This window comes from Felis catus, chromosome X, assembly GCF_018350175.1.
Source record: "Felis catus isolate Fca126 chromosome X, F.catus_Fca126_mat1.0, whole genome shotgun sequence".
Lineage (NCBI taxonomy): Eukaryota > Metazoa > Chordata > Mammalia > Carnivora > Felidae > Felis > Felis catus.
The window spans coordinates 101,619,216-101,640,882 of NC_058386.1; the positions used below are offsets into that span (position 1 = coordinate 101,619,216).

Sequence of the window (21,667 nt, forward strand, 5' to 3'; positions counted from 1 at the left end):
CTCTTCATGAGTGAGTGTACTGGGTAAATTGCTAGGTATCACAACTTAAGAAGAAAGTAAAAACAAACAAAAAAGTCAATGACCTAGCAGGGGTTCTGTGGAAGGTAATAAGGAATGGGAAAACAAAGCCCTATGGAGAAAAGTCAGAGGAATTTTGGGTTATTCTAGAGAAGCAAAGGCTTTAGGATAGTATCCTCGAGAGAACGTGAGGTTCAAGTATGCACTGGTCAAGGTCCCAGCAGGAATCACATATCACACTCAAGTGTTTGCGCAGAGAGTCAGATGAAGGCACTATTTACAGCTGCACAACGAGGAGCTGGGTTAAGGGAATCCATCAGGGATGCTGATCCACTCAGGGACTGACAACACTGAGAAGGCTTCTGGGTTTGCAGGGGCAAAGGGAGGGAATGGCGATATGGAAGACCAGAGGGCTTGGGGATGTGGAGGAGGGGCAACTGGATAGGAGCTGCCATCTTCTAGTTGCTGCCAGAATTGCAATGAGGCAGGGAGAAGGGTAAATACCCTGACCTCCTTCTTCCATTCTGCGGTCTCCAGATGGTACCACCTATTGACCAAATGGGAAGCCAGAGAGCAAAGGAGCCCAGGCAATGCGGTCCATAGAAGCCAGCTTCTCATAGCACAGAGAAGGGCAGGGAAGAGATGGTGTGCGTGTGTGTGGCAAGGAGGGAAACTGGAGAGTAACTGAGTGCTTGCCTGCTATATACCCAGTTCCCTACGTAGAGAAGCCGAGACAACAAGTACCTGCGTCGGCCCCATGCTTTATACCTTGCGATCCCAATACCCTGGCCACAGCAGAACTGAAAAGCCAATACCAGAGCAGAATATTTGTTGAGTGCTTACCATGTGTGAAGCATTTTACATTACTTATCTCATTTAATCCTCATATTATTATAACCTGTGAGTAGCAGTCACCTTGTGATACTCATTTGATAGATGGAGAAACTCTGGCACCTGGAGATTAACTAATGGACCCAATGTTTCATAGCTAGTGAGTAGAGAACTGATGACTTGAATCCAGGGAAGGAGTCTGGCTCCAGACTTGTTCTCTTAATCACTACACTCACTGAAATAAGAATTAAGCAGGACTCCATAGCTGGCCAGCAATCGTGATGGTAGTTAGCCTAACGGTAGAGGTCTGCTTAGGGTGTCTGTTGTATGGTGACTGGCCGACACAATCTGATATTGTTTGTAAGAGGAGTCTGAATGCAAGATACAGAGCAAGTCAGTAGACTGTGGAGTTTGAAGAGCTGAAAGAAAGGGAGGGTAGTTAATATGGCAGGAGAAGTGATGAGCTCAGGCATCAGTATAGCCGAGTCACCAAGGAGGGAGGCAGTGGCCTCTTGCTACAGAGAGGGACACCTGGAGCTGTTTGACAAAACAGATGCTGGCTTTCTAGAACTATGATGTATCTTCAGCAAGGCTGCAGTTTGCTAGTGCTTTTTCTTGTTCTCTCTTACTTTCCCACGTCTTTACAGGAACTGCCCGCTGAGGAAATCTGAACCACTCTATGTTTCTTGCATTCTAATATGGTCCAACAGAGGGGAGTTAATTATTTAAGTATATGAGGGTCTCTTGGGCAAGGATTCCCCTCACCCCCGCTATTAGTTTTCCTCTGGAAAGAAAGGGAGGAAATTGATACACTATAGTCTAAAAGATGTATGGGAGTGGTTCTATGATAGACCCTTCCAAGGGAGGATATGAAAAGATCTCCTCTGGAGAACTTTACAAATAGTCTTCTCATCTGTCCAAGGGTGGTTTCCATGAGCTATTGCCTGAAGACACAAGAATCAATGGCTCCCGACTGTGACTCCACAGACCTGTGTCAGGTTCCTTTAGGAAGTTTTCACTGTCTTCCTCAGAGTGAAAAATAAAGACATTGCTGTCTGTCTGTCTATCTCTCTCTCTCATCCCGAGCATCAGTATTAGACTGCTGTCATTTTTAAAGATAGAATATTCCCTTTCTTGATGTTAAGATATCCCTCTCCTTTATGAAATTATGGTAGTGGTAGGTAGATTGTAGTGGCTTCTTTTCTTTCTTTTTAAAAATATTCTTACTTGGCAAAATAAGAAGTTGGCAAATCTGTTTCAGTCTAATTTTTTCAAATGTTGTTCGTCCGACGGGTGCCTGGGTGGCTCAGTTGGTTAAGCGTCTGACTTCGGCTCAGGTCATGATCTCACAGTTCGTGAGTTTGAGCCCTGTGTCAGGCTCTGTGCTGACAGTTCAGAGCCTAGAGCCTGCTTCACGTTCTGTGTCTCCCTCTCACTGCTCATGCTCTCTCTCTCTCTCTCTCTCTCTCTCTCTTTCTCAGAAATAAATAAGCATTAAAAGAAAATGTCGTTTGTCCGAGAATTAAGTAGCTGAAAACCATAGGCTCAGAGGACCTCTTAAAGTCCCTACAAAATTCTAGGTTTTAAAGCCCTGAAATAGAAAATCAAAAGGACTAGGAAGGTAAGATGATTTTTTTTTTTTAAATGTAACCTACTGAAGTAACAAGTTAATGGAGTCTAACTATCTTAGACATAAGAGACAATAAGTGGAGATGCCTAGAAGTTAAAATTTTGTAGTTTCTAAGTGGAAATGACAGTCTAAATGTCAAATCCAAAAACATGGCCTAAAGAACGCCACACCAAAGGTCACAGTTAGAAGGCAATATTCAGCTCTGGAGACAGTTACAAGTCAGATAGTGTGTGATTCCACGGGTACATAAGCCATCAGGAAAGGAGAACTGAACTAGTTTTGAAGCAAAAATGTGTCAAAAGGGAACTCTAAATAGGCCCAAAGAGAGGGTTTGAGTGAAAAAAATGCTTTGGATCCTTTAAATAAAAGACAGTCGTCATTTGCCCATACATAATTATTCCACATGTAAATTAATATGCAACTAGTATTTTCGGTGTTGTGCAACACAATGCTGCTATTCATACGGAATTAGTTCAACATACCCAAAGCCTCTGCCAGGCCCCAAACCTTCTGTCCGTAGATGTCGGTCTTGTTCCAGGCAAACGTGTAGATGAGATTAACTGCGGCAGGAAACCACTTCTGTGTGAGTCGCCCTTCCACGGCTACCGTGAGATGGACTTTTATCATTCCCACGGGAATGGTTGAATGTGTCAGAAGGATCCGAAGCAGGGTTTTATAGCCGGGGGTGCGGCTGCTCAGGTAACTCAGCCTCACAAAGCTGGAAGGAATGGGGATCTCCTCTTGCACCACCTGAGAGAAAAAAAGGCAGATTGGCTCCTGTCAGTGGTCACAGGTAGACAAGGATGGTTTCTTCTCTTGGAAACACACCAAAGGAGAGAGTTTAAAGGGATCTGTGGATGTCAAGGCAAGAATCTGTGAGGCCGTGTGACCACGGGTTTCGAATTTTGCACTGAGTCTGCATGGGGACAAGACATCCAAGCAACCCTGACGACTGCTCTCCTTTTTTTCCCTGCCAGGAACGACTGTGATAAGAACAATTTTGGTTTTTCCACAGTGTTCCAAAAATTGCTTAGAAGGAGTTGGAAAAGATCACACTGCTGAATGTCAAGCATTTCAGTGCTGTGGGCTCCATTAAGGGGTCTTTTTCTTCTATATACACACACACAAAATCTTGTTTGGTGTGTTAAGTCATATATCACAAAACCACTGCTGTAATCCTTATTCAGGCCGGGCTCTCTAGGAGGAAGGACTCCAGAAACAGGCTCAGCAAAGTGATATTTTATGACAGAGATTATGGTTTCCCCAGAATTAATCTTTACTGATGCCATCAAACTTGTCTTCTTTGGACCTTTGGAATGACCTTGAGGGCCAAATTTTTAATCGAATTTCGCTTACATATTTCTCTGTACTTGGATATACCAAGAGCTGGGAACAAGTTTTTCCAAGTTGGCACCTGTGACTGAGAAGCAAATAACTCCCATTACTCCTGTGCAAATTTTATACTAAACATTGGTCCCAGAATGAAAATAGCACTTGGCTTCTTTCATTAATTGCTATTACTTATTTGTTTATCAGCACAGATGGAGTTAAACAACCAAAAGTGGTCACTAAAACTCAATCTGGTGTTCTATGACTTTCAACTTTCAAAACCCAGCTGAAGAAAGAGCCTATTCGATACACTTAAGGTGACAAGAATTGTGTGGATATTTCTGTGCCCTCGTTCATGTTTAGCTCAGAACCTCGTCCCTTTTTCCTTTTCTAAACCAGTGCACATAGTAGACCTGGTTGTTAAACACATGGTATCTCACATTGTCCAGGATTTCTGCTCATTCTTCTGAGAACACAAATCCCTTTTGTCTACCCTTGGCCTGATTTTTCTTCCTCTACATTAGCGTTTGATACTAGAGCGGTCTAATGGCTCTGACTTCTCAGATGGTGGCAGAAGTACAATAGTGAAGGCTAGGGTGACACTTACCACCTTAGCATTTCATTTCCCTATGGAAATGTGCAATCGTAGATCGATCTAAAAACTTTGGTGCTGAAAGAGACCCACGCTTCCTAATGACAAGTATACAGAAATTGGTGTACCAGTCCAATGCACTCATTGAATAGAGTCTTGTTGGGGCGCCTGGGTGGTTCAGTCGGTCAAGTGCCTGAATTCACCTCAGGTCATGATCTCGTGGTTTGTGAGTTCGAGCCCCACGTCGTGCTCTCTGCTGTCAGCACAGAGCCTGCTTCGGATCCTCTGTCTCCCTCTCTTTCTGCCCCTCCCCTGCTTGTACTCTCTGTCTCTCTGAAAATAAATAAACTTTAAAAAATTAGAAAAAAAAAGAATATGGTGTTGTTTTTGCTTCCTTTCCAAGGGAAAAAAATGGAAAAGACAGGAGGGGCAACTCACTGGACACCTTTTCCTGTACAGCAGTATTTTCTAGGAGCTTTTCACAAGTGGTATCCTCTGGGCACTGCTAATAGCTGCTGGGAATATTGTGATGGAAGAAAAACCAAGTCAACCTTGGAATGTCCATTTACTTCCTCTTGAGTATACTTCTTGAATTCTGGATCTGTATGACTTATGGGTCCATTTTGGGGGCTTCTGGATTTAACTATCATTATAATGTTTCTACAATGTGATGGGAAAACTATACTAGAGATGTTTGAATGGCTTACTATCGAAATGAAAACACGGAATACTCAATAAAGAAAAATTATCAGGTACTATAAAATATAAAGGTACAAGAATATGTCTCCCTCTGGGCTATAAAGCCTGAACACTCAAAAGCAAAGCTTTAAACAAAACCCACAAGCTTGAAAACTACCTTTACCAAACACAGCCAAACAAGAGGAGCTGTCATGACTATTAAGAACAATGGCAATGGATACAAACTGGACAATGGAAGAAAACTAGATTTCTTAAGGAGCTTTAATTTCAGAACCACAAACGGTCCTACCTCATTGATTATACCGTTGTCACTATTGAGCTATCCAGCTAGCTTTGTTCTTTAGAGCACAGTGTTCATTAGGTCAAGGTTTGGGGTTTAATTCTCACGACAGCTAGTTCACCTTGCTTTGTTCTACAGCCATAGATAGCACCCTGTAGCGCTGGCCAATCACCCTGCAAATGTGTGCCAGAGAGATTCCATTTGAAAGCTTCTCTTGACAAATGGAGGGCAGTTCGTTACAGGGCTGGCCAGAGTACCAGGAAAAGGAATCTCGCCATTATATGTTGCTGACCACCCCACGATACTATGATTTTATACATTCGAAGGCCGATGTACCCACCTGCAGCTCAGGAACAATAGTTCCCCTCTCTGGACAGGACCCTCCAAATGATGTGAGTGGTGACGGAAGCACAATAGGGTTTGGGCTAATAAAGTTGGAGATGTCGCAGGATGGTGGGTCTGATACAACTCTCTGCATGATAACTTTCTCTACCACAATAAACTGATTCCAAGGCAGCCAGAGTGTCCTCTTCTCAGACAGGAAAGGTGAGCGGTCAAAGATTAAGATGACAGAAATACCTCCAACGGCTACGAGGTCAAAGCTGAGAACGAAAAATATATGACAGTTTCAATCAAATGAACAACCAAAATAAAATTCAAGTTAAAATAATAAGTAATTTTAGTGCACTTTCCTTCCTTTGGGACTCAACTACATCCATTCGTATTTCTATTTTATAAATTCCCTCTACCTAAATGTATGGATGGCTTCTTTTCACTATCTAGGAGATTTCTGAGAAAAAACTCCGTATCACCAGTTGATATTCACCCCAAATTTGTAAACCAATTTTAATACTACCTGAGACAAAATCACTGCATGGATTTCTGCAAAGCCGTGTCTTACATCACTGCTCCCCCTCTGTGCTAGAGATAACAGAAAGATGACCATTTAACATCCAGCAGCATCTTTAATATAATGCATTATTCATCCTCAAGAAAAAAAATCCTATAATGTAACTCAGGAAAAGTAAAGAGCCAAAAGGTTAACGACCTTGTTCAGAGTCACAAACATAGTGTCAGAAATCTGGTGGTGTCTTTTGAGATGGCATTTACGAAACTTGTTCAGTAAAATTTGCTTGAACAATACCATGCCTGAACCCTCCACATCTGGCTACCCACTTCGGCTCCTGATTCTACTCGAACTCTACATTTAGGATTTCTGGTGCTGTCTAGAATGCCTCTTGGTTTCCTTTTGCAAGACAGCCTGTAATGGACCCTATCCATCTCCGCTGACAACACCTTCCATATCTCTGACAAAGCAAGACTACCTCTCCTGTAAGCCAATTCTGTCCATCACTTGATGTGGTATCTGACATTACTCTTGCATTGGAGCATAACAGACTCAGATTCCAGTTCATTCTGCACTAGATGATCCTACCTTACTTCTCTTGTAAGTATAATGATATCTTTGAGATAATGTACTCGGAAGCATTTGAAAAGCATAAAATACTCTGTAAAAGTAAGCTAATGATAAATTATTACCATTATATCATAAAAATGGATAAAGGGCAATGAGTTGCTCCTTAATATTCAAAGCAACTTAAAACCACAGTAGAGAGATGTAAGCGATTCCCTGCATTAAAAAAGATCTTTCTGTAAAACATTTTTTCAATGATAGAATGCTCTGATAGGGACTCAGACTTAATTATGGATAGCTTACTACTCCCTTCATATGACATTTATTATATTTATTATAGCATTGCCAATCATGTCTTGTTGCAGAAATCTTCCAGATAAAGATAAATGGACAGTAACAAAGGGTGGCTAATACTGTATTTTGTATTGTTACTATTTCAGTCGAGTAGCTGTAATACTGAGGCAGTTTCCAAAAAGAGGATTTGAAGAACTACAATAGCTATAGAAAATAATCTAGGTTTGAACTAAAAAAGGAAAACCCAAATGGCTTCTGATTTAAGACAGAGAGGCTGAATTCATGATAATACAGAAGCAGTTTAAGGCAAGTACAGTGGGGAAAATCCCACACTACTGGTCAAGAGACCCTTCCTCTCGTTCACATTCTATGTTGATTTACCTCCATGTCCTTGGGCAACTTTGCTTTACCCAAACCTTGGCTCTTGCATCTTTAAAACTAAAGTGCTTATTTATTTGAAAACAAAAACAAATGCAAACACACACACATACAAACATCCAAACAAAAACATGTGTACCTGGGAATTATTCTCTACTTCTAGAAAGATTAAGCAGACAGGGCAGGTTTCTTGTTTTGCAGAAATAATGACGTTTTGGCTTCATACACACCTGGGTCTGAATCCCAGCTCTGCCATGTTAACTTTGTGTGTATGGACTAGTTATTTAACCTCCATGGATTTCTCTTTCCTCATTAGTAAAATGGGGCTGATATGATCTATCACCCAGCTACTACTGTAAACAAGTGAATAAGGTAAAGACTTAAGGGTCAAGCACACAGCAGAGACTCAACAAATGTTAACTTTCTTCTCAAATCAGATCCATTGCCTTATTACATTTACAGATGTTTTCTCTTCCAGTTCAAATGAACTCTAGGCCAGCTTTTGATTATTCCCATATGTGGATACTGATTTTTCTTAAAGTTTATTTATTTACTTTTGAGAGGGCGGGAAGGGATGGGGGGTGGGGTGCGGTCAGAGGATATGAAGTGGGCTCTGTGCTGACAGCAGAGAGCCAGATGCACGGCTTGATCTCACGAACCACGAGGTCATGACCTTAGCCGAAGTCGGAAGCTTAACCAACTGAGCCACCCAGGTGCACTAGCAGATGCTGATTTTTAAGTTCTTCTGGGGACTTCCCCTAGGCTTCCTGTGATGGTTTAGTTTTATACGTCAAGTTGGGCAACAGTACCCACCTAATCAGACACTAATCTAGGTGTTGCTGTTGAGGTACTTTGTAGATGTGGTTAATATCTACACTTAGTTGACATTATGTAAAAGATACTACCCTTGATAATATGGGAGGGCCTCATCCAATGAGTTGAAAGACGTTTAGAGCAAAACTGAAGTTTCTCTGAGGAAGAAGGAGTTGTTTCAAGACTGCAGAGATAGCGTCAACTCCTTCCCAAGAGATTTCAGCCTACCAGCCTACCCTACAGGTTTGAACTTGCCTATGCCCACAATCACATAAGCCAATTCCTTGAAATCTCTCTCTCTGATGTATACATTTGTATGTATATATGTACACACACACACACACACACACACACACACACACACACACAGGTTCTTTTTCTCTGGAGAACCCGGACTGATTTTTCTTCTTACCACCTAGCTGGCATATACAGTAAACACTGTCTGATTGGCTCATTAACTGCCATGGAAGTGGAAGGTGGATCTGTGGCCAAAATTCCATCTAAATCATTCCAATGCCAAACAGCACGTTCCCTGAATAATTAATTCTTTGAGATTTCCCCTATCACAAATGATCTCCACTGGCATGGGTCATTAAAAACAAGTCATCAAGGGGTGCCTGGGTGGCTCAGTTGGTTAAGCATCTGACCCTTGATTTTGGCTCAGGTCACGATCTCACGGTTCGTGAGATGGAGCCCCACGTCAGGCTCTGTGCTGACAGCATGGAACCTGCTTGGGATTCTCCCTCTCCCTCTCCCTCTCTCTCTGTGACCCTCCCCTTCAAGTGCTCTCTCAAAATAAATAAACATTAAAAAAAAAGAACAGGTTATCAAGTCATATGACAGTATAAAAGACCCAAGGGAGAAAATGTATTTGTTTGGAGACTTCTCAATCTCTAATAAGTCAGGCCAGTCCTAAGCACAGATGGAAGACTTTGGAAGGCTATGTGAAATGCTTATCTCTGCCTTATGGTATCCATAAATCTACAAACTCTTGCCTTGAAGGGAATCAGAGGGAACTCTCTGTTCATTTTCCAAAGTTGTCCAAATAAAGTTCTTGAGACCTTTAATGTGTCTCAAGAATCTTCTAAGAAGTTCAGTGCTTACCTATTTTGCTTGTCACTAGCTGAACTATAAATGAAACGTTCATTCTCTTTCAAAACCTTACTGAGCACCTATTACATAATCTAGGTTGAAGGTGGCTAATCATAGAAGATAAGAGCCAGATTACTTGAGCTCAAAGTTTGGGCTTGACCCTTGTTAGCTGTGTTAATTTGGATAAGTTTTCTCATCTGCCAACTGGGGAGGATAATAATGCCTCCTCTCTCATAAAGTTGTTGTGAGGATGAAATAGATCAACATTTATGAAAATGCCTGGCACATAGTAGATACTCATTCATATTCATTTTTCCTTTAGAATTGCCTTTTTCTTCTATTCTGCTACTTTGGCCTCTCCCAATCTGCATGTCTAATCTCTTCTTACTTTGAGAGGGCTCTGTCTTCCATTCCCAACCTTCCTTCTGCTTTTTATACATCACTTTGGTCCCTTGACCTAGAGTTTTCCTGGTTCTCTAGGGAAAGTTGTCAATTAACTTGTGCAAATGGATGATAATGGGGGTAATTAGTTCTACATCCCACATAACATATTTGCATTTAACAGGGACTTTTAGAGTCAACAGCTTAACCCAAAGCTCTGATACCATTGGTGGGAACTATAGGCAAAGTGGCAGGCAGGTTGGACTGAGATCTGGAGACAGAGGGCGCTTACAGCTTCTTACCTATCACACTCTGACTACTAGGTATTTAAATGCTAATCTCAGCCTTTCTATAATCCTTTTGCTCTCAGGTATAGTTTCCTTATGAGACTCTGCTTTTAAAATGTACTTACTCAGTCTGAGATAGCAACAAGCAGAGACATATAAATGGAAACGCCCATCACACTGTCACTTTATGTCTAAGAGATGACAGTGGGACAGTCTGCTTGGCATTTGGGGCACAGATTTTGAACAGTTACACCCTTTGAGAGCCTGAGGGGAGAGTTATTGCCAGAGGGGACTCTGACTGTATCTGTCATCTACATAAACCTAGTTCTCACAGAGAGCTCAGCAGACCAGGGTCTTGGCATTTTACTTAAAACAAAATCCACAAAAATAACAACAAAAATTGTTCCTCTTTAATGTTTTCAGTAAACTGGAAACAGAAATTTTTAGATTTTTTAGACATTGTTTCTCTTAAGCTCTTTTGTAAATATCAAATAATTCACTGAAACCTTTATACACATGCTAAAAAAAACTAAGGGCCCACGAGTTCTCTAAGAGAACTCAAATGTCTCTGGGGACACATTCTATTTAAAGAAATAATCCATTTTTCAATTTCTGGCACATGGCTGAACATGTTGGCAAGGGAGAGGCCACTTTTGTGTACCAGTTGCTGGTGAATGAACTACCAAAATTTCATCATTTAATTCAATTGGGAGAAAGGTCCACTTGAATTAGTAGAGAGCTCCAATTATGGATCATTTAAAAGGAAATGTACTTTTTATAGCTTATATGTATATAAGCAATGGGTGTGTGTGTGTGTGTGTGTGTGTGTGTGTATTCAGACTATCTGTACCCAGAGTAGTTTTGCTGAGCTTGTTCTAATAAATAGATGGCTAGTTAATAATTAGCAACTTAATTTACATGCGAATCATTTATATGATTTACTCAAGTCTTAAAAACAGTTTGTTTTTCTTAAGTATGTTAAAACTCTCCCGTATCTTCTTTAACCAATCTTTATAAGCATTTTCTTGATAAGCAGTTGAAAAAATAAATCCAGCATAGCCCAGGTTGAACAATTAACAATTCTGAAGTGGTTAGGACTAAGGTTTGATTGTTGGTTCTTGAAATCAGATTCTCACACTGTGATAAAGCTCCAGCCAACATCTCTTTATGTGACTACCAAAGCAGCTTGTTGTGAGCAGTTATTTTAAGGGTAGCCATCTGGAGACTAGGGCACCTCAAGGCCATTATTATGATGTTCCTGTGAGTCCTAAATAGGTACCTTTAAGCTGGACACATGGGCCTATTCTGAACAATATTGTCTGAACAAATGTCTATCTAAACGATAAACAAAAATGTTTTTGTGAGCAAATCCTTTTCTGGGATGAAAAGATTTTACTTAGTGGTCTTGCTTCCCAGGTCTCAGAGAACCTGAGAAGCCCTTAGAGTAGCTTGGTGGTTGATGTTGAAGTTAAATCACTATACTTATATAGACACCATTATATCTTAATGAGGATGAACTCTGTACTTTTGGAAGAAACCTTTTGGACATCTTCATTTCTTTTTTTTTTTAAACTCTTATTTTATTTTTGAGAGAGAGTGCAAGTGAGCAAGGGACAGAGAGAGAGAGAAAGAGAGAGAGAGAGAGAGAAAGAGCAAGAGAGAAAAGCGGGGCTCACCCGAAGTGGGGCTCAAGCTCACCTGAAGCAGGGCTTGAGCTCACCTGATGTGGGATTCGAACTCACAATCCATGAGATCATGACCTGAGCGAAAGTCAGATGCTTAACTGACTGAGCCACCCAGGTGCCCCTGGACATCTTCGTTTCTGAAATATTTTGAGGCTGCCATGGGAGAATAGCCTAAGTGTTCCACGGCTCCCTCTTTATCACCTGCATCATCTCACTGAATTTTGAAGCTGGATTGATTAATGGAATTGGATGAAGGGTAGAAAACTTTCCACATGGCCAAGGTTTCAAGAAGGCTTGAGTGATAGTGCATGGTTAGAAGGGAAATATGGTTTGATTTAGTTGGGGAATAGAGGAAATAAATATCACCAATGACTTTCCCAAACACAGCTCGAAGGAAGATGGGTTTATAAACACTGCATCAGCTGAGCCCTGGTTTGATTCACAGCTAGAAGTCAGTATTTGGCCCCCACAACGATTAGAAGCAATACTGACGTACCTTCCATCTTGCCGGCTGATGGTAAACCCATAATCACTGTGATGCAAGAAACTAACATTCACCCCTACTAGAGGGGTTCCATCTACAGCCACCACTTGGCCTCGAATCACACAAGCACGCCTGCAACACAAGATCAAAGGCAAATATAAAAGCATGTTACAACTAGATTCTAAAAGCCAAGATGGAGAAACTTTGGAAAACACAGTCAAGTAGAACAAAGAAAATAGTAATTTCACCAACCAGTAGTAACTACTAATAACATTTTGAGAATGGCATGTATATATTTTTTACCCATCAAAATTGGGATTATACTCAGTATAGATTTGTATCCTGATATTTTTAAGTTAACAGTGTATTGTTAACATTGTCCAATATAATCAGAAATTCCTTAATATATCATTTGTTATTATACAATATAGCCTTAAAACAACATATTCTTTAACTTGTTTAATCCATCCTTTATTTTAGGACATTTAGTAGTTTCTTAACTTTTCCTGCATCGAATCTCTTATTATTTTCTTGGGAGATAGTCCCAGTTGTGGAAGAATATTTTTCTCTTATTAAAAATAAAATTGATTACATTAATTAATACATGAATCTATCGTACATATGACTCAAGTCTCTGCTCACCATCCCCCCCCCCCACCCAGGTCTTAGTCTTCTCCTCAGAGGTAATTAGCAATATCATTTTGTTGTATGCATTTTTTATGCATTGACATATGTAGGTGTGAACATTTTTAAGGCTCTTGATACATATTGACAAATTGCCTTTTCAGGAAAAACAATTTTTTAATAAAGCAGACTTAGTCGAGTAAATTTTAAGAGTTAGTCTGTAAAAGAGACATGGTCCTTGGCTACAGCATTCCATTTCTCTTGCCTGATTGAAATAAAATAGTTCAGGAGATTTTCCCTTTAAAGAAAGGAGTTTCACCCTTGCCAAAAAAAAAAAAAAAATAGAGTTTCATTAAATTAGCCCCTAAACAGGGCTAGCTCCCAGATATGATCCAGTAAAATGTGTAGGTTTTCTAGCCTGGTCAAGTTGTAACAAATTTCAGGAGCTTGACAGTTAAGAAGAGGGCCCAGGAGCGAATTCCAAGCAAAGAACTTTGCTAGTCTGCCATTATTGAGGGTGGCAGAGGGGACGGGGGTGGGGGCGGGGGAAGGGGGATTCAAATCCTAGCTTTGGTAGCCCTGAGCTCTAGAATGTGCATTTTATAGCTGGAGTTGGTAGTGTTGAGGAACGTTGAGCAAGGTCAGTGATTTTATTCCTAGGGATTTAATGTTATTTTTTCACCACGTGGGATTCAGTCAATCCAGGGAATCTCAAGTTTGGATTAAAGAGGGCCATGTTATTTGGGCAAACATGACTTTCCAAAGTAACCATAATAATTCCACCCTGGCATTATACCTTCTTTGAACAGAATTAGCAAGCTGAGGCATTGTATCTCAAGGCTCATGGCCACAAAGATCATTTGAGAGAGAGAAAAACATCTCTGAAAATCAAGACGGTTACCATCCAAAGTTTGTTTTATATATTATAGCCAATAAACTTCACTACTAAATTCTATCACAATCAGATGAATTGGATATAAGTTATGCTAATAGGATTTACCCTGCATTACCTAAGGTCTTCCCCCCAAAACAAACTATAAGCCATTAAGTACTACACAAAAGTAAGCTCGCATTAACTGTTGCTATTGGTGTTTTTGTGTGTTGAGCTCCCAGACCAACATTCCTAGTTCTGACATAAGACAGTAGCTTTGTTTTTTCCAGTGAGCTGTGCATTTTATGAGTTCTGTAAATCATGGCTCTGAATGGTATGCAAATGGCATATTGGCACTTGCTTTGCCTTGTCTGATTCTCCCAGTCTTTTGGGGGGAGATTTTGACAGTTTGAGATTTTGAAATACCATTTGTTCTAATCGAGAAGACATTTATTTGAAAGTCATTGAATTCTGGATTTTGAACTAATCCTGATAGATCTGGTCCCAGGTTCTAAGTCCAATGTAACAAAAACATGCAGCTTTATACAGTAACCTTTGGAAGGTCTTTATAGAACATTCGACAAGGAGGGTAGAGACTAAGTAGAAACAAGCTGAGAAAATGTCCTGCAAACTATATAGGGATTGGAGCTAGAGAGGCTGAGAAGAGATACTCGAAAATCAGTTAAACATGTCTTCCTGAGCCCTAAGTGCTGGTGTCTTTTTGCGGGGGTAGGGGATAATTCCAAACTTGCCAAGGCTCTACCAGTTAACAAGGTGGCCTTTGCAACAATAAAGCCTACCTAGGTGGTCGCTGATTCCCTTTTGGCAAGACAATTCTACGTGTACTCATTTTATTTGTTCATATTAATCCAGACATTGTGTCTTCCCACAGCTGTTCTAGGCTCAATTATTTTTGTTTTTATTTTGTCAAGCCTAGTTGGCATTATTTGCTCATATTTTATGACAGACACAGACGTGTCTCTTTGCTGCTCTTTTATTTTCTATACAGTTTATATTTATGAAGGATGCAGGCTGGTGAGTGAAAGTCTCATAAAAGTCATCGTTATTCTGTGCATTTCTCTTGGATTCCTCTCTTCCTCCATTCTGTGCCTCATTCTGAGTAGTCTTGTCTTTTGAGTCTTCTGCTCTTTAATATTCCTCCTATTTTATGAAGCACATGGATTTGTGTGATAACGACTCATCAAAGTCATCATTATTCAAGACACTGTCTACCTGTTCTTCTTCTCATTCATTTCACTCTTCATCATTCATAAATAACGTGCAAACTTGTCTTCCAACTACCCTATTTTTTTATTTCTCATATTTTATGATGCACGCCAACTTATAGCATATGATAAAGCCCCATAAAACTTATTATTCTACATTTATCAGCATTGAACTCTCTTTGTAATGTATTAGACTTTAAATGTTCTAAGATTTCCTGCTGCATTTGCTCCCATTATTTACACACTCCATGTCATCCATTTTTTACAAGAATAACTCTTAGCTCCTTTCATTCCTGGATTACTAGTACTTACTGTAATCTTCGACCAACATCAGTCATCCTGTGTCAGTGGAAGTTGTCTAAATTTCGGGACGGTATTAAAGTAGTTTTAATTTGCAGTAATCTTGATTGGCACCGCATGCAAAAATCTAGGGAAAACATCTTCCTAGGCAAATGCTCCATTTCAAAAGAAAGCTCTTGAGTCTGCTTGCTTCCCCAGGCTGCTCCTGCTCCAGATGGCCCTTAGGGAGCCTTCAAACATACTCTTGCAAATAGGATGTATTGTGCCACTTTGTTTAGCTCAACTGCTGTTTTGTGCACTCCTAGCTTCTAAACTCAATTATTCATAATTGTAGATGGTAGCCTTGTACCTACTTTATTTTTCCTGAGTCACACAGCCACTGAAATGTACTCTCCCCCCCCCCCATTTACATCATCGGTTGGGATTATGCTTCCCCTATCCCAGGCGACCTATAGAATTCATCTTTTTCCTAGGTTAGGCCCTTGTTGAAGCAGTGAGCTGGGTATGGCGGGGGGCTGGCTTTGGTGGGACCACAACCTTACTTTCTGTGCTCTTCATCATTCCGATTGTGGGGTCTCCCTGTTTCCTCTCCCAGAGAGTCTCCGGTGTCTTCAAATCACCACCTAAAGGAAGTATTTGTACTTGGCCTGTCCCTGGCCCGTCTTGGGGAAACATCTTGAATTCTTAAATTTTTGCCACATCAAAACTACTGTCAATGTGAATCCTAATCCTTCAAGGGCCTGTCCTTTTCTGAAACTTTTAAATTAAATATATGGAACTGAGTCTTTCAAATCAGGTAACAGAGGCGACTGTCAAAAAGCTGGCTCTGCAAATGTGTACAGCAGGTACGCGCCCAGCATGATGGTCTTTTGTGTGGATTGTGTGTGCGTTCGTGTACTTGGTGCTCACTCTCCTTCTTTGATTCACAGACGTGGCTGGGATGCTTTCCTTCCTTGAATCTTTCAGAACAAGAACCTCTCCCTGCTGATCTGGATTAGAGCAAGATGAGCTTGAACTTAGATGGACATGACCAATGTGACTTTAGGAACACGTACGGGGAAGATCACCCCTCCCCAAGTGTTTGTTTTCTCTTTCTGTGGAGAATATAGGCTGCTGCCAAGCTGTCTAACTCACTGTCACTACGCTAAAGCGGCAAGCCCGAAGGAACCGAAGGAACCGAAGGAACCGCTTCTCCCTTTAACTAAATGCCGCATCCCCTAGGCGTCTGGAGCTCGGTCTGAAGAGCAGGCATCCTGGGAAATGCAAGTCAGAATACACTTTACCCGGAGCTTTATTTAACTAACAAGCTGCTTGTTAGACCATTCTGATGCAAAAGGTCTAATTCCTCCTGTATTTGCTATTTTCATGGCATAGTCAAATTATCCCTAGCCTTCAATAAACTTTTGGTTCCTTTCTCCTCTTTTGTTATTTGCTGTCTTTTGTCTTCAGTGTCAAATTTCCAATATTCATTCAACACCTCAGGCAAAAACATCAACCTCCAGCCCAAGAGTTGGTTTGAAAAACAACGCTGAAAACTAAACTGCTGAAAGAAGATGTAATTTACTGCATTGTATTTCTGATTAAAATGTTTCCTAAGGAAAATGAGGCGCTGGGCCGGGGAAGTTGTAACTATTTGCTTTTGTTGCTAACCTGAGCACAAGCAACCTTTGAAGGGTAACATTCAAAATCAAGGTCCTGGCCAGCAGGGGATCTAGCGGCAGCTGGGCAGGTTAGGTTGTTTTCTCCGTAGGAACAGATGAAATCCTTTCCAGAGCTGACAGCTCTGGTCAAGAGAGAGTGTTGAGGACCGGGATGAGAGAGGCCGTGTGGGTCCTCCGCTCACCAGTGCTGGAATCCTGCCCTGTAAATTCTTCTAGGATTCATTATTTGGGACAGAAACCTGCGGCAAAGGAGGTGTGGCTCAATGCTTCCCGACATCCCCGCAGGCTTATTATATTGTCAAGTTGCACGGTTGGAGATTGTGTCATTTGGGCTAAAACAGCTCATCCACTGCCATCATGTACTGGAGAAAGGCTCTTCTCTTTAGAGTGTAATTCAGGAACTGTGGTATTGGTGCTCAGTCCCTCCCGGTAATCTTTCTCATATACAGATCAGTGGTTCTCAAACTTTTTTTTCTTTAAAATTTTTTAAATTTTTTTTTTTTTTTTTTTTTTTTTTTGAGACAGGGAGAGACAGAGCGTGAGTAGGGGAGGAGCAGAAAGAGAGGTAGACACAGAATCCAGAGCAGGCTCCAGGCTCCGAGCTGTCAGCACAGAGCCCGACGCTCGAACTGGTCACCCGTGAGATCATGACCTGAGCGATGTTGGACGCTCAACTGACTGATCCACCCAGGTGCCCTGAGGGGTTCTCAAACTTGATCACACAGCAGAATCACGCGGAGGGCTTGGTAAAACAGTCCCCTGGGCTCCAGCCCCAGTTACTGAGTCATAGGTCTGGAATGCAGCCCGAGAATGTGCATTTGTAGCAAGTTCCCAAGTGACGCTGATGCTGCTAAAGAACAAAGTTTGAGAACAACTGTTTTAGTGAAAGCAAGACCAGAACCCGGTCAGCCGATCAAAGTGTATGTACTCCTGAAGAGGGAGGCACAGGACATAAGCCATATAAAGGCAGGCAAGTCACTGGTTCACAATCACACCGTGATGAAATAAATCTGTGAGGCATGAATTTTTAACTCATCTATATAAACGGTTTGCCAAATCGTATATTTTTTTACAAAATTTATTAATGTTTATTTATGTTTGAGAGAGCGAGAGCGAGTGAGTGAGCGGGGGAGGGGCAGAGAGAGAGAGGGAGACACAGATTCGGAAGCAGGCTCCAGGCTCTGAGCTGTCAGCACACGGGGCTCGAAGTCACGAACCGAGAGACCATGACCTGAGCCGAAGTCGGACGCTTCACTGACTGCGCCACCCAGGCACCCCTGCCAAATTATAGTTTGGGGAGTTGTGTTGAAGCTGTCATGACAAAGTGGAGGTTGGACTATGAGATGAACCGTAGGGTTCCTTCAAATCCAGAGATCATAAAATGAAAACATGTTTTAACCTGATTTGTCCGTGTCAAATAAGTGTCAATTTCCCCCCATCCTTGTTATTCTCTTTAGACAGTGTTTGGATTCGTGTTATTGCACTAGTCATAGGCTGTCTTGGATAAGAGTTATATATCTGTGTGTCTTTTCTATTAGATAGTCTACTTCAGGGCAAGGACTGTACACAGCACATGCTCAAGAGAGCTTCGTAGACTTTCAAGGCAAATATTTTTACGTGAAGATGTAAGATACTTAGAACCTACCCTCATGGCACTGCTTCAAAGGTTTCAGAGACTGCTTTGAGGTTCCTGTGCGACAGATGCCTTACAGTTCATTTATTAGAAGCCAGCATTCCGGATGGTGCATGAGGACTTTCTCCTCATGAGAGTTTTGTTTGCTAATTGACTACTTCAGGGAATTAAATGGTGCCCCTGTGACTGGGAAGAATGAATGAACAGTCCCCCTCGCATGCTTAATTTATGAACACTAACCCCATCATTCCTTTATATATTGCCATACAATTACGATGTGGTATCTCATAATTTAAATACATTTGAGGGTTCTAATATTCAGATATTTGGGGGGTTTCCACACAGCACAGGCTGGGTTTTCGATACCTGCTAAGCGGGTACAGCACCATGAAAATACTTAATGTCATAGCACAAACCTGTTTTCATGTTCTGAAAATGTGAATGCAGTGAATGTTCATATGCAAACCCAATAAAATCTCATTAGTTTTTACTGAAATAGAGCGGGCAGATTTAATCCTACTCAGTTGGTCACTGGCCCAAATAAATAATACCTACTAAATGGGTAACGTTAAAAGCAGCTGGAAGCATTACCCATCAACATTCTAGGACATTCTGGGAAAGGTGGTGCCATTGAAAATGCAGATAGCTTTTTAAGCAGAATTATTTTCCTCATGGCTAGCGATGTTTCAAGTAAAACAAAATGGGGGCACTCACCCTGAGGACGGTGGCTATTTTCCCATCTGCCCTGGTAATTGCTTGTCAAAAGCAGGCTTGCTTTGGATGCCTGAGATCCCCAAAGTAATGGGAAAAAGATCAAGTGTTTTGAAGCAATAAGAAAACTGACGACACAGTCACATTTTCAGGACTGCGTAAGTGCCAGTTTGCTTCATTTAGACACATGATTATTTTTGTCCAGAATTTGAATCCTGAAATATTTGTCCTGTAAGCCCTTGCGACTCCCGAAGAGCGTCAAGTTGGTTTTTAGTTGGTTTGGTTTCGTTTGGATTTTGCCTGTGTTACACATCACTCAAATGGTTCTTTGTAATCAGCCCTACGGGGTTTTATTAACCTCATTAACCTTTCCTGTCACTTCTCTGCGAATCTGCCCTTCAAATAATGGATAAGCCTTAAATATACGGGAAGGCTGTCTGATTGGCTATAGCCTGGCCACGGGTTACTCTTCCTTCCACTGAGGAAAACGAGGAAAACGTGAGGCCTAGCTCCACCCGCACCAGGTCTAGCTCGGCCTTGCCGGTCATCACCGCTGTGACTTTTCCCTGCCCTATCCTCAGCCACCTCATAAACATGTCATTAACAATAAAACAACCCAGTAAAATGATTGTCTTATGAACTGTACCTTTCTAATGGAACTCTATTGTGTCCCCTGGTACTTGTTAAATATATATAACATATACAAACTTGCATAAATAAAACACTTATGAAGCACTTATTACTCTGAGCACTTTCTTTATCTTATTTCATTTAGTATCAGTATAACCTTGGGTTGGTACACAATTACTAGCCTGTTTTAAAAAATGAGGAAACAGCCAGAGAGGTTAAAAAAAACACAACTTGCTCAACTTAACACGGCTCGAAAGTGGTACAGCGGTGGAGGCCTTTGGACCTGGGTTCTAAGGGGCCCGAGCTATACTGCAGATCTTTCTTAAGATGTAAAAAATGTGGCTATAAATGAACATAAAGAGCTCACCTACAAAGATGGTGCTATCGCTTTCCATAGGGCCTGGGCTCCTGGAGACATTCACGAACCGCTGCGTACTTTCTACGTGCTGTGTGTGGAGTGCAGATGAGCGGCCACGTGTCACTCATTCCCTCTCCCCAAGCCTGCATTTACTCTGCCCTCTCTAGACACACATTTAGATGACAGAACCGGCTACGGCCACTGCAAGCAAATAGTATGGCTAAGAAGTAAGTAATAAGGAGTTGAGCCTTTTGAATTTCTTAATGGGGCAGTAAGATGGATAAAATGTCAGAAAATCCCTATTCCTACTGAGATAAGCTGTAGATAGCTAGCTACTGGTATTACTAATCACAATTATTAAGCATCTCAGAACATCTGAGTGCCAAAATACCACAATCAGTTGAACAGCCTTTTGAAGATTTGTGCTCTGATTTCTTTTTGTTCTTCTTTGCCCAAGAGCGTTTGCAAGGAAGTGAAAGTCACACGTTCTTTCTTTTTGGTACCTTTAGGTGTTGACTGCTGATTTCAGGAGCTAGTCAGCACTATATATCTTGGAACCTTCAGCACTTTGTAATTTTTATAATGTGTTTCCTAAACTTTAGCATTAGACAAAATAGTTGTCTGAAAAATCAGGAGATCCCGTCTTCACATACGTAACACCTTGCATATAAACGAGATCAAAGTGCTTTATTAGCAAGTAGCAATGATTTTAACTTCCCACTTAGGATGAAAACTGCAGAAGCGATAAGCGAAGGAGGTTGCTCAGGAAAAGCAACATGGTAAGACAAACAGAACTGGGAGGGACCATGGCCGGGCCAAACCACACTTGGAATTCCTTTTCCAAATGTGGGCAGGTCATATGCAGTTCTTCGCTTCAGAAAGCAAGGTGAACACGAGATAGATTTGCAGATGCTGATGCTCTAGGAAGAGCGTCTACCAGTTCTTAGCTTACTCAATTTACTCAGTAATTGTTGTATTGTGTGTTTATCAACCCTTAGTTGTATACTCGGTATCATGTTTTCCATGTTCCTAGATTCTAACTACACAAAAACCTGCTATTAGCAAATAGACTTGGAGAACCTTAACTAGCAGATTGGTGAAAAAGTTAAAGAGAAAACATATGGATTCAAATTTGTATCTCAGCAAAATTACAAGTGATCATGTTATAGGCCTTCGGGGGGGTTACCTGTGTGTAGATGAAAGTGTGAGTGTTGCTTCCACGAATGCTTGAATACCATTGGATTTTAGATATTCGAAAATACAAGCTATTCTTACCTCTTCTTTTTCCTAATTCCAAATCAGCGAGTGCTTTCTATATGTTTAATCTCTTTTGAGTTCAACACTAATTGATGGATCTGCTATTTTTTTTTCTTTTCAGGACTAAAATAGTCTGGGCTATTGCTGATTTCTTTCTAGAGGTTATTCAGTTTGTCTGAGCTATTCAAA

General features: G+C 41.1%; 1 protein-coding gene across 3 annotated transcripts in view; it reads right to left on the bottom strand.

Annotated features, from left to right (window-relative positions):
• The window catches only part of TENM1 (teneurin transmembrane protein 1), a 786,286-nt gene that overhangs the window by 136,504 nt on the left and 628,115 nt on the right, over window positions 1-21,667 (bottom strand). For all 3 annotated transcript variants that reach the window (XM_011279454.3, XM_011279453.3, XM_019824255.2), the window contains 3 exons: window positions 12,220-12,339; window positions 5,720-5,981; window positions 2,962-3,229 (listed from right to left, as the gene is read on the bottom strand). In XM_011279454.3, the coding sequence (XP_011277756.1) occupies window positions 2,962-3,229; window positions 5,720-5,981; window positions 12,220-12,339 (650 nt within the window). The remainder of the gene's footprint in view (window positions 1-2,961; window positions 3,230-5,719; window positions 5,982-12,219; window positions 12,340-21,667) is intronic.